Genomic DNA, 13,180 nt, shown 5'->3' with positions numbered 1-13,180 from the left:
CAATTAGTATTTTTTTGCTTTACCTGTTAATTGTTTAACTTGGGTCACGTTTAGTGTAGCCTTCCACAAAAAAAGTTGGGTGAATTTTGGCCCATTCCTCCTGACATAGCTGACGTAACTGAGTCAGGTTTGTAGGCCTCCTTGCTCGCACACGCTTTTTCAGTTCTGCCCACATATTTTCTATAGGATTGAGGTCAGGGATTTGTGATGACCAATCCAATAACTTGACTTTGTTGTCCTTAAGCCACTTTGCCACGACTTTGGAAGTATGCTTGGGGTCATTGTCCATTTGGAAGACCCCTTTGCCACCCATTTACCTTCCTGACTGATGTCTTGAGATGTTGCTTCAATATATCCACGTAATTTTCCTCCTCATGATGCCATCTATTTTATGAAGTTCACCAGTCCCTCCTGCAGCAACGCACCCCCGCAACATGATGCTGCTACCCCCGTGCTTCACGGTTGGGATGGTGTTCTTCGGCTTGCAAACCTCCCCATTTTCCCTCCAAACATAACGATGGTCATTATGGCCAAACAGTTCTATTTTTGTTTCATCAGACCAGAGGACATTTCTCCAAAAAGTATGATCTTTGTCCACATGTGCAGTTGCAAACCGTAGTCTGCCTTTTTTATGGCGGTTTTGGAGCAGTGGCTTCTTCCTTACTGAGCGGCATTTCAGGTTATATCGATATAGGACTCGTTTTACTGTGGATATAGATACTTTTGTACCTGTGTGGTCCCATGGGGTTTATACTTGCGTATTTTTGTTTGTACATATGAACGTGGTACCTTCAGGCATTTGGAAATTGCTCCCAAGGATGAACCAAACTTGTGGAGGTCTACAATTGTTTTCTGAGGTCTTGGCTGACTTTTTTTGATTTTCCCATGATGTCAAGCAAAGAGGCACTGAGTTTGAAGGTAGGCCTTGAAATACATCCACAGGTACTCCTCCAAATGACTCAAATGATGTCAAATAGCCTTTCAGAAGCTTCTAAAGCCATGACATCATTTTGCAGAATTTCCCAAGCTGTTTAAAGGCACAGTCAACTTAATGTATGTTAACTTCTGATACAGCGAATGATAAGTGAAATAATCTGTCTGTAAACAATTTTTTGAAAAATGACTTGTGTCATGCACAAAGTAGATCTCCTAACCGACTTGTCAAAACTATAGTTTGTTAACAAGAAATTTGTGTGTTGTGGTTGAAAAAATGTGGTTTAATGACTCCAACTTAAGTGTATGTAAACTTCCGACTTCAACTGTAGATGTTTGGTTGAGATGGAGACGTGAATCCAACATACAGTAAGTATCAATCACTAATTTGTCGACAAACTGGAATCAAAGCAAGACTAAGTCAGTGACATAGTATTTACATCTTCAAATGTTGATATTTGGTTGCGTTGAGAACCAAACACAATTCAATATCACTTTTGCAATACAGTAAATAACTTGTCGACAAGTTAATAGGCTAACAAATTATATGTTGGATTCATGTCCTCAAATCAATGAAAAATAAAAGTACAAAAATAAGATTAAGCCAGTGGCTCAGATGTAACTATCCCAGCATTAAATGTTGATATGTGTTTGTGTTGTCCACCAAACAATTCAATATTACTTTTGTAATACAGTTAAAAGCCTGAAACTAAGGCTCTCTTACCTAACAGTATTTATGCAACCTTCAAATGAGTAACATCCATAGCCACATTTTGAGGCTAGCCTACTGTAGTCTAACTGTAAACCTTTTCTTATGTAATAATAGAAAGTGTACATGTTCAAGATAGCATGCAAAGGTCGCAGGTCCGTGGAGATCTTCTCAATTGCTTTAATAATTTGTGAAGAGTCTTGAACAGCATTGATCACTTGCACTATATACTTTCAATGTAAATACTCAACCCCTTTGTTATGGCAAACCTAAATAAATTCAGGAGTAAAAATGTGCTTAACAAATTGCATGGACTCATTTGGGGTTCAACAATAGGGTGTCATTAATAAATCATTTTAAAAATCAATAATCACTATCTTTGTACCCCACGCATACAGTACAATTATCTGTATGGTCCCTCAATCGACGAGTAGTGAATTTCAAGCACATATTACACCAAAAACCAGGAAGGTTTTTCAATGCCTCAAAGAGACACCGGATGCTATATACAGTATGTAAAAAAAAAAAACAACAGACGCTGAATATCCCTTGGAGCATGGGGAAGTTATTAATTAGGCTTTAGACGGTGTATTAATACACCCAGTCACTACAAATATACAGGCATCCTTCCCAACTGAGTTGCCGGAGAGGAAGGACACTGCTCATGGATTTCACCGTAAGGACAATGGTGATTTTAACAGTTACAGAGTTCAATGGTTGTGATAAAAGAAAACAGAGGATGGTCAACAAGATCGTAGTTACTCCACAACACTAACCTAAATGGCAGAGTGAATATAAGGAAGCCTGTAGAGAATAAACTATTGCAAAAGATGCATCCTGTTTGCAACAAGGCACTTAAGAAATACTGCAAAAAATGTGCCAAAGAAATTAACATTTTATATTCAGGACAAAAAGTTATGTTTGGGACAAATCCAACACAACACATCACTGAGTATGACTTCATATTTTCAAGCATGGTGGTGGCTGCATCATGTTATGGGTATGATTGTCATCTGCAAGGACTAGGGAGTTTTTTTTTAGGATAAAAATAAACCAAATACAGCTATAAGCACAGACAAAATCCTAGAGGAAAACCTGATTCAATCTGCTTTCCAGCAGACACTGGTATGACAAATTCACGTTTCAGCAGGACAATAACCTAAAACACAAGTCCAAATCTACACTGGAGTTTCTTACCAAGATGATATTGAATGTTCCTGAGTGGCCGAGTTACAGTTGACTTAAATTGGCTTGAAAATAAATGGCTGTCTAGCAATGATCAACTTGACAGAGCTTAAAGAATTTAGAAAAGAATGGGCAAATATTGTACTATCCTCGTGTGCAAAGCTCTTAGAAACGTACCCAAAGAGACTCACAGCTGTAATTACCGCCAAAAGTGTTTTTACAAAGTATTAACTCAGGGGTGTGAATACTAATGTAAATTTGATATTTCAGTATTTCAATACATTTGTAAACATTTCTAAAAACGTGTTTTCACTTTTTCATTGTGGGGTATTGTGTGTATATGGATGAAAAATATATATTTTCAATTCAGGCTGTAACACAACAAAATGTGGAATAAGTCAAGGGGTATAAATACTTTCTGAAGACATTGTATTTGCGTCTAAAGCGGAGTTACACTAGCACTGATTTAAAGTTAGGAACCCACCAGAAGGACTAATAAAACAATTAGCACATTCAAGTGGTGGAATGAAAGAATATGCCTAAAAAATAAGTTACCTTTTCCACAAGCTCCCCGTTGAATGAACAGAACAGGTGGCTGCTGAAGTTTCAGCGCCCGGTTGCTGACTCTCTTGAGCTCGCAGATGTTACGATATGATACACCGTCGCTGCCACATACAGGGTCCGTAGTTTTGCAGGCGCAAACACCGCTCTTCCCTCTTCTTCTGACGGTGGCAGAGTAGCTCACTCCGCCCGATACCGAACACTCCAACCCCTCTGCACACACCGGGTCTCCAAGCTTTCCATTGCCGCCGCACGCTTCGCCCTCTCCAGAGGCGCACACCGGGCAGCAGTTGCAGTGGTCGAGGATTTTTCCTGCTAAGCACTCAACTGGCATACGTGGGCACATCGCCTTGTCACAACGACTGGGACAGCCGACAACGTACCTATTTGAGATCTGTGCTTCGGCAGGTAGGGATGCCAAGCAAACGGTTACGCACAATAGTGACCAAAACATGATGGATTACTGTGAAACGGACTGTTGCCCCAAAATTGTGAAGTAAACAAGAAGTGTCAGGGCTACTCTAAAACTTGCATTACGTTTGAATATGTTAGCTGAAAATTGTAGAGCAGAGCAGCCACTGCAGATACAGCGGGATTTGGAAAGATCCACTTCCACTGCGCACCAATATGAGATTTAGCGTTTTTTTGCTGGCACTGCATTTTTAAAGCCTATTCAATTCCACATGACCCGGCACACTTTCCAGACAATAAAACGCATTGCAATTGGTGTATGAGTGTGACGCCCTAACGCTTCGGTATTTATTTATTTTGCTTTTAGGCTTATTTGAATTAATTATAGGCTTAACTTGGAATATGCTACACTTATAGAATATATAGTGGATCGAAGTACTGGCCTGAATGACTAGACCCTTTGAACAGGCTGGACGAACCCACGATGGTAGTTAGATACAGTGCATTCGGAAAGTATTCAAACCCCTTGACTTTTTCCACATTTTGTTAGCTATAGCCTGACTCAAAATGGATTAAAACGTTTTTCCCCCTGCATCAATCTACACACAATACTCCATAATGACAAAACAAATACAGGTTTAGATATTTTGGCAAATATATAAACAAATAAAACTGAGAAAAAGTATTTCTCAGTACTATGTTGAAGCACCTTTGGCAGTGATTACAGCCTCAAGTCTTCTTGGGTATGATGCTACAAGCTTGGTACACCTGTATTTGGGGAGTTTCTCTCATTCTTCTATGCAGATCCTATCAAGCTCTGTCATGTTGGATGGGGAGCATCACTGGACAGCTATTTTCAGGTCTCTCCAGAGATGTTTGATCGGGTTCATGTCCGGGCCACTCAAGGACATTCAGAGACTTTTCCCGAAGCCACTCCTGCATTGTCTTGGCTGTGCGCTTAGGGTAGTTGTCCTGTTAGAAAGTGAATCTTCACCCCAGTCTGAGGTCCTGAGCACTCTGGAGCAGGTTTTCATCAAGGATATCTCTGTACTTTGCTCCGTTCATCTCGATCCTGACTAGTGTCCTAGTCCCTGCCGCTAAAAAACATCTCCACAGCTTGATGCTGCCACCACCATGCTTCACCATAGGGATGGTGACAGATTTCCTCCAGACGTAACTCTTGGCATTTAGGACAGTGTTAAATCTTGGTTTTATCAGACTAGAGAATCTTGTTTCTCATGGTCTGAGAATCCTTTAGGTGCCTTTTGCAAACTCCAAACGGGCTGTCATGTGCCTTTCACTGAGGAATGGCTTCAGTCTAGCCACTCTACCAAAAAGGCCTGATTGGTAGAGTACTGCAGAGAAGGTTGTCCTTCTGGAAGGTTCTCCCATCTCCATAGAGGAACTCTGGACCTTCTCCTCTGATTGCTCAGTTTGGCCGGGCGGCCAGTTCTAGGAAGAGTCTTTGTGGTTTCAAACTTCTTCCATTTAAGAATGATGGAGGGCACTGTGTTTTGGGGGACCTTCAATGCTGCAGAAATGTTTTGGTACTCTTCCCCAGATCTATGCCTCGACAAAATCCTGTCTTGACGCTCTACAGACAATTATTTTGACTTCATGGCTTGGTTTCTGCTCTGACATGCACTGTCAACTGAGTGACCTTATATAGACAGTTGTGTGACTTTCCAAATCATGTCCAGTCAATTGAATTTACTACAGGTGGACTCCAATTAAGCTGTAGAAACGTCTCAAGGATGATCAATGGAAACAGGATGCACCGGAGCTCAATTTCGAGTCTCATAGCAGGGTCTGTATTATGTAAATAAGGTATGTTTTTTTATTTTGAATACATTTGCAAAAAAAAATCTAAAAACCTGTTTTCGCTTTGTCATTGTGGGGGTATTGTATGTAAAAAATGTATTTAATCCATTTTAAAATAAGGCTGTAACGTAACAATGTGGAAAAAGGGAAGGGGTCTGAATACTTTCCTTATGCACTGTACCTGTAATGGATGGAGTAATCAAAATATGTACCTTTAGATAACCATTTTAATATAGCTGTTTAGAAAATTAAATAGTGAATAATAAATTCCCATTCATTTGTGTGGGCCATTATAACATTGATTAACTTGATATGATAATTCTCAAATCAATAGAAAGCTATAAACACAGACTGCCTTACAACAGGAGAGATTATGAGAGGTCATAAACAGTGGTGAAAAGAGTACTAAATTGTAATACTTGAGTAAAAGTAAAGATACATTTGATTGATTTTCTATTAATGTATTTATAAAGCCCTTTTTACATCAGTCGATGTCACAAAGTGCTGTACAGAAACCCAGCATAAAACCACAAACAGCAAGCAAAGCAGTTGTAGAAGCATGGTGGCTAGGAAAAACTCCCTAGAAAGGCCAGAACCTAGGAAGAAACCTAAAGAGGAAACAGGCTCTGAGGGGTGGCCAGTCCTCTTCTGGCTTTGCCTGGTTGAGATTATAACAGAACATGGCCAGGATGTTCATCGATGACCAGGAGGGTCAGATAATAATAATCACAGTGGTTGTAGAGGGTGCAACAGGTCAGAACCTCAGGAGTAAATGTCAGTTGGCTTTTCATAGCCGATCATTCAGAGTTAGAGACAGCAGGTGCGGTAGAGAGAGAGTCCAAAACAGGAGGTCCGGGACAAGGTTGCATGCCCAGTGAATAGGTCAGGCTTCCATAGCCGCAGGCAGAACAGTTGAAACTAGAGCAGCAGCATGACCAGGTGGACTGGGGACAGCAAGGAGTCATCAGGCCAGGTAGTCCTGAGGCATGGTCCTTGGGCTCAGGTCCTCCGAGAGATGAGAGAAAGAGAGAATTAGAAGGAGCATACTTAAATTCACACAGGACACCGGATAAATCATGAGAAATACTCCAGATATAACAGACTGACCCTAGCCCCCCAACACAAACTATTGCAGCACAAATACTGGAGGCTGAGACAGGAGGGGTCGGGAGACACTGTGGCCCTGTCCGACGATACCCCCGGACAGGGCAAAACAGGCAGGATATAACCCCACCCACTTTGCCAAGGCACAGCCCCCACACCACTAGAGGGATATCTTCAACCACCAACCTACTACCCTGAGACAAGGCTGAGTATAGCCCACGAAGACCTCCCCCACGGCACGAACGCAAGGGGGGGGGCCAACCCAGACAGGAAGATCAACCCACTCAAGTGACGCACCCCTCCTAGGGATGGCATGGAAGAGCACCAGTAAGCCAGTGACTCAGTCCCCGTAATAGGGTTAGAGGCAGAGAAACCCGGTAGAGAGAGGGGAACCGGCCAGGCAGAGACAGCAAGGGTGGTCCGTCGCTCCAGTGCCTTTCCGTTCACCTTCACACCCCTGGGGCAGACTACACTCAATCATAGGACCTACTGAAGAGATGAGTCTTCAATAAAGGCTTAAAGGTCGAGACCGAGTCTGCGTCTTTCAGATGGATAGGCAGACCATTCCATAAAAATGGAGCTCTATAGGAGAAAGCCCTGCCTCCAGCTGTTTGCTTAGACATTCTAGGGACAGTAAGGAGGCCTGCGTCTTGTGACCGTAACTTTCAAAGGTAAAAGTAAAAGTATTTGGTTTTAAATATACTTAAGTATCAAAAGTAAAAGTGTAAATCATTTCAAATTCCTTATTTAAAAACCAGACGGCAACATTTTCTTGTGTTTTAAATGTTTTATTTACGGATAGCCAGGGGCACACTCAGAAATGACTAATTAACAAAGAATGTTTGTTTAGTGAGTCCGCCAGATCAGAGGCAGAATTGGATGATTTTCCTGTCCTGCTAAGCATTCAAAATGTAATGAGTACTTTTGGGTGTCAGGGAAAATGTATGGAGTAAAAAGTACATTTTACATTTACTCTATACATTTTCCCTGACACCCAAAAGTACTCATTACATTTTGAATGCTAATAATTAAGATAAGATAATTGTCTTTACTATTTAGATTTTCGTATTACTTTTACTTCACTACATTCTAAAAATCTAAATAGTAAAGTACATATACCCCAAAAAACAACTTAAGTAGTACTTTAAAGTGTTTCTACTTAATTACTTTACAGCCCTGGTCATTAAGCATGTATATAGGTCTGCCAGGGAGATTATGTAGTTTCAGCCCTAAACATCCAGTTCTTTACTGTTCCCTATACGAACTAGTCACTCTTAGCAACTTACTCAACTCATGTAATTAGGCTACAAAAACATTGAGTGATGGTGTGAGGGGTTTTATGGTGGCTGTGGGTTATAAGCCAGTTATAAAATAATTGCTCAATCTTATAAAAAAATACACCATTTCTTAATTCATTAATTATGCCATATGTGTGGTCAGAAATGAACAAAACAAAGCAGAAACCAATTTGAGGGGAACTTGGGTGGGGATGAATCACAATACATTTTGTAAGCAAAGCTAACATTCAAAGCGTTTTATTTCAACAAACATTGATCCTATGATAATTAGCAAACTGTTCTTCGTGGTATTCTAACAGAAATCCAAACAGTTTTCTGAAGTTGCACATATTGAAGATTACACAAATTGTTGTTATTGGAGGAAATATAGGCCAATTGCATGTGTGAGAAGCGGAAATTCCTATGTTATAGCTAGTGGCTTATATAGTGTAGTGAACAACACAGCTCAGTTATGTTAAGATGCCTGTGGTGGGCTGTAAAAGATCCAGCAAACAATGGACCAATGAATCACCGTCATAAACCGCTCTCACATACGATTGGTTATGGGATATTTTAATGACTATGGTTTAATGAGGTGGTTGGACCAATACTCATGGCCCAGGCATTGGGATGGAGGTTGCCTAGGGCCCCCTGTGGTGCTATGGGGCTTGCCTACCATCCTCCTCCATCCCAATGGAGAGGGTCCTGTTTTCATAATGGTTCACTTTGTCTTGCATTGCTAAGAAGAGGGGAGTTCATGACATTTGGTGTTTTAAACACTCTTGCCATTTGAATGTATTTTGTGAAAATGACATAGCAACCTATAGGGTCAATATCAACCCAATAAAACACCTTTGGATGAAATCGATTTTAGGTTACACCCTAATAAGTCCAAATAAAGCAAGACAAATCTCAACTTGGACACATTGTTGGTGTGATGTATCATTCTGCATGAGTACATGCAAAGGTCTCTTAGGGCCAACTGCAGCTTTATTTGTCTCTCAGATGCCCCACAAAAGCCCGTTGTAGGCCAATAAAGGCAGAGAGACTGGGCTACTCCAGGCGCTGAGAGCCGTACCGGCCCACAGTCTATCCAGATGTTGTTTTTGTTGTCCACAAGCAACTATGACATCACTGTCACCGTGGGCCTCCATTCAACCATACACACACACACAACTTATATCACACACTGCTCACACAGAACACCAAACAATGTTGACTGCTAACTGACTATTACAAAAGGTCAGTCTGTATAGGAGCGAGTTGTAGTGACAGTTCTACTCTGGGAAGAAAGCAAAATGTTAATATTTCACCACCAGGGGGCAGAGTAGTCATACAATTAACTATTAGGCTGAGTAACAGAGGTTGAACCATTTTTTAGTATTTAGCCAGGTTTATGATTTCATAGAATTGTAATTGTCTGGGTCATCTGGATTTAGTCCTTGATTTTATTTGTGTAAATGGCAAGTGGGAAAGTTGGATGAGCAGATCACGAGCCGCTGCTCATCTAGGTTGAACAGAATTGCAATAATTCAAATCAACACGAGCATTTAAGTGTTTATTTCTTTCAAGTCATCCACATAATAAATAGTGACAATTAAAATCTAGTACACAAGACAAAATGGATTAGAACAGCGTTGTTTTTTAATAGAATTTATGCAGGCACTTGAGCAGCTGTATGGTTTTGCAGAACCACTAATGAGATCTATTGAAATAAGACCATTGAGTAGCATGGTTGGGTTGACCTTCACTACCCTGCAATACAGGCACAGGGAAGTTCAAACGGAAATATACATCTAAACACATATTACAACATAAAATAAAACAATCCCAACAAACTGTCACCAAAGAAAACCATGTTTTCACACACGCAGAACAAAGCAGTCAGTGTCAGTTTTGTCATAACTAAACAAAATCGGGCAGCAGTCACTAAAAAAAATGGTTAAAGCCACTGTTCAGTATACAGGTATGAAGAGGTCAGGGGTCAAGCATGTTGGTGGCCATGTTGGTAGGAGTATTAATTTAAACACCTCTGCAAGACAATGACCATCCCTACCCTAGAAGTAACTGCTTTTCACTTTGGTCCCTTAATGAAGCCACCTCGCTCTGTTGCACAACTTACTCTCTCACCGAAGTCCTATTGGTACAAATCCAAACCCCATTACAGTACCCAGCAGGATTAGGATTAGGCAAATGTACATGGCTTGGTTTAGAACTGCACAGTCCTCTCGTACCAGTCCACAGCGTTTACCAACAACTTTCTAACTGTAATACTATGGTGTGGGGAGAGTGGGATTGTTATAGGTTTTAACGTCAGATAAAGAAAATGTATGTTAGAATAATTTGGTCATACACCATAAATTAAAGCAAATAACTAAAGACAACATTAGTTCAATAAAAACAACAGTGAATGCATGAAATGAACAGGTATGATTAGTTCTATGTTACTTGACAACTATTCAGTCATTAGAGAATATAGCTTGCTGCCATAAAGGCGCAGTGCAGTCAAAAACATGATTTTTCTGTGTTTTGTATATATTTCCACACTATGAGGTTGGAATAATACTTTGAAATTGTGAAGATAATGCAAGTTGGTGGGATGAGATTGGCTTGCCTGGTGATGGTATAAATGAATAAACTACAAACAAAAAGGAGTTTCAAACTTCTGCCAGTAACAGATGGTTTTCAGGTTAGATATCCCTCCCATTAGGGTCTTACAATTATGCCCCTCACTCAGACCACTCCCAGAAAGACCAAGCAAAAATCTTGATTGAGAAATAGCCCTTTGCTAAGAAGCTATTTTTGTAATTTTAACAGTAATGCACTTAATTGTTACCCATAAATTATTTGATAGTGAGATAAATGTTGCATTGGACCTAAAAATACCCACTTACTAGCTTGCTTGGCACAGAGTGGTATAACATATTAGCCTCACAAATGTCTGAATTAATCTGTGTGAGTCCACGTAGTCATGAGCTGCAGGTATACAGAGTGCACAAAACAATAGGAACACCTGCTCTTTCCATGACAGACTGACCAGGTGAATCCAGGTAAAAGCTATGATCCCTTATTGATGTCACATGTTAAATCCACTTCAGTCAGTGTAGATGAAGGGATTTTTAAGCCTTGAGACAATTGAGACATGGGTTGTGTATGTGTGCCATTCAGAGGGAGAATTGGCAAGACAAAAGATTGAAGTGCCTTTGAATAGGGTATGGTCGGTGCCAGGTGCACCAGTTTGAGTGGGTAAGAACTACAACGCTGTTGGGTTTCTCGTGTGTATCAAGAATGGTCCATCACCCAAAGGACATCCAGCCAACTGAATAACTGTGGGAAGCATTGGAGTCAACATGGGCTAGAATCCCTGTGGAACACTTGAGACACCTTCGACTCCATGCACTGACAAATTGAGGCTGTTTTGAGGGCAAAAGGAGATGAAACTCAATATCAGGAAGGTGTTCCTCATGTTTCATACACTCGGTGTGTATATTTTAAATCAACATAAAAACGTTTTCTAAACTGAATTAACCCTATTAAATAAATAAGAACACAGCAAGCAGGTGGGAGACAATGGCAAATAGCGCGGAATCTTTGGTGTAGAGTTCAGTGTGAATCTCACCCTCCCAGCCCACACAGAGACAGCGGATTCCAGGGATTCCAGGACATCATGTGTGTCCACATGCCTTGACCACTGAGTAGATGCCTAACAATGAAAACGAGAGAACAGAACCCCCCTGTCTCTTTGTCTGAGTGACCTCCAACTCTAATGTGACTAGGGTTGACTAGCTGGGGTAGATTAACAGCTTCACGAACAGGGGGTTGAGATGGTTGGAAGTCAGACACATTATACAGACCAACTTTGGCTTGGAATTCAGTGCCTGCTTTCTGTCATTTCCATCCAGATGACTTCTGTTCAGTTTTGTGGAAATGAGACAAGCGGCCCACTGTTCAGCTACTCACAGATATTCAAAAGCATTCTTCTCATTTCCCCCGTTGTCATACAGCCTCTCCTCTGTAGCCCACCCCCTCTGCCAGGTTATGGGGTAGTGTAGGGGTAGTTCATGGGTCAGACTTCGCTGACCGGCAAGTCGTCAGCGTCCAGGTCAAGGGGCGGTTCAGGTGGGTAGGGCTCGAAGCTGCTGCGCCGTCTCCATGGCGACTCGAGGTCAGTGTCGGCGGTCACTTGGAAAGGCGTGTCTCCTGCAGGGACAGTCGGGCGTGGTTGGGTCGCGGCAGGAGGCTCATGAAGTGCTCGCTGTCCCACGCAAGGCTCCGAGCGTGCACTGCCCGCGACAGAAGGGCACCCTGGGTAGGGTGGCACTGCAGATATGGGCGAGCGAGGGAAGGGGGGCCCCGGTTGGCTGCGGTAGAATGTTGAAGGGGAGGAACGGCCACAGTGCTCCTGCTGAGAGAGGAGGGAGGGGTGTGTCCCACAGAATCACAGTCATCTGGTGAGTTGTGAATAGAGCCAGTGCCAGACTTTTGGTGTAGCACCTGATGCAGCAGCAGTTGTAGTAGTAGAAGTAGTGGTAGTAGTAGAAGTAGTGGTAGTAGTAGCCGCAGTTGCAGACCGTAGAAGTGCTAGCAGAGCAGTGACGGGTGCTGGGAGGAGTGCAGTGGTAGTGAAAAGCAGAAGAAGTGGTAGTGCTCATTTTTTTAAAGTTAGTATTCAGTAGTAGTATTCAGTTAGTAGTCAGATTTCAATCTCTGTAAAAAAACAAAAACAAGAGGGGGTGGGGAATAAAGTAAGTAAAAAAGAAAAACATGTCAGTGACCAGTTGGTGTTGTTATTGGGAGGCAACATACGCAGCTGCACCTACTTACCCAATCCATTTACCCAGGAAAAATAGTTAGTGACAGATACTTAAATAACTCCTGATTGCCTTTGCTGGCTTTTCAAAAATATATTTTCTCCCAAATCTGTTGTGCAAAGCATCACCAAAGTCATCATAATTCCGCATCATGCAGCCGGGCACAGAACATTTGCCAAAACATATGTGCATGACTTGAAGCAGACCATGCAATGGAAACACCTACACCGCAACGGCTTATGTGTGAGTAAACAAAGGGCTGCGTGATTCTTCAAGTATGCCAGGGCGGTTAGTTTAAGAGCTTCAGAGTACATGTGCTTATACAGAAGTCGTCATCATACAAATATGCAGAACACAAAACACACCAA

The 13,180-nt window shown here is 41.7% G+C and overlaps 2 protein-coding genes across 33 annotated transcripts in view; both read right to left on the bottom strand.

Annotated features, from left to right (window-relative positions):
• LOC110502507 (serine protease HTRA1A) overlaps positions 1-6,919 on the bottom strand; it is a 36,505-nt gene extending 29,586 nt beyond the window's left edge. The window contains exon 1 of the mRNA XM_021580565.3: positions 3,383-6,919. Within this exon, the coding sequence (XP_021436240.1) occupies positions 3,383-3,842 (460 nt within the window). The 5' untranslated portion in view covers positions 3,843-6,919. The remainder of the gene's footprint in view (positions 1-3,382) is intronic.
• A 2,633-nt stretch (positions 6,920-9,552) lies between these two features.
• Positions 9,553-13,180, bottom strand: part of LOC110502508 (pleckstrin homology domain-containing family A member 1) — a 38,273-nt gene continuing 34,645 nt past the window's right edge. For 20 of the 32 annotated variants that reach the window (XM_021580566.3, XM_021580572.3, XM_090216958.1 and 17 more), the window contains one exon: positions 9,553-12,406. In XM_021580566.3, the coding sequence (XP_021436241.2) occupies positions 12,181-12,406 (226 nt within the window). In that variant the 3' untranslated portion in view covers positions 9,553-12,180. Of the gene's footprint in view, positions 12,709-13,180 lie in introns of all 32 variants that reach the window. The other 12 variants (XM_021580573.3, XM_021580571.3, XM_090216956.1 and 9 more) reach the window with 2 other exon arrangements.

This window comes from Oncorhynchus mykiss, chromosome 23, assembly GCF_057628025.1.
Source record: "Oncorhynchus mykiss isolate SJ-2025 chromosome 23, ASM5762802v1, whole genome shotgun sequence".
In the NCBI taxonomy this organism is placed as follows: Eukaryota; Metazoa; Chordata; class Actinopteri; order Salmoniformes; family Salmonidae; genus Oncorhynchus; species Oncorhynchus mykiss.
The sequence above is the reverse complement of the archived record's forward strand: the minus strand, read 5'-3'. Positions and strand labels throughout refer to the sequence as shown.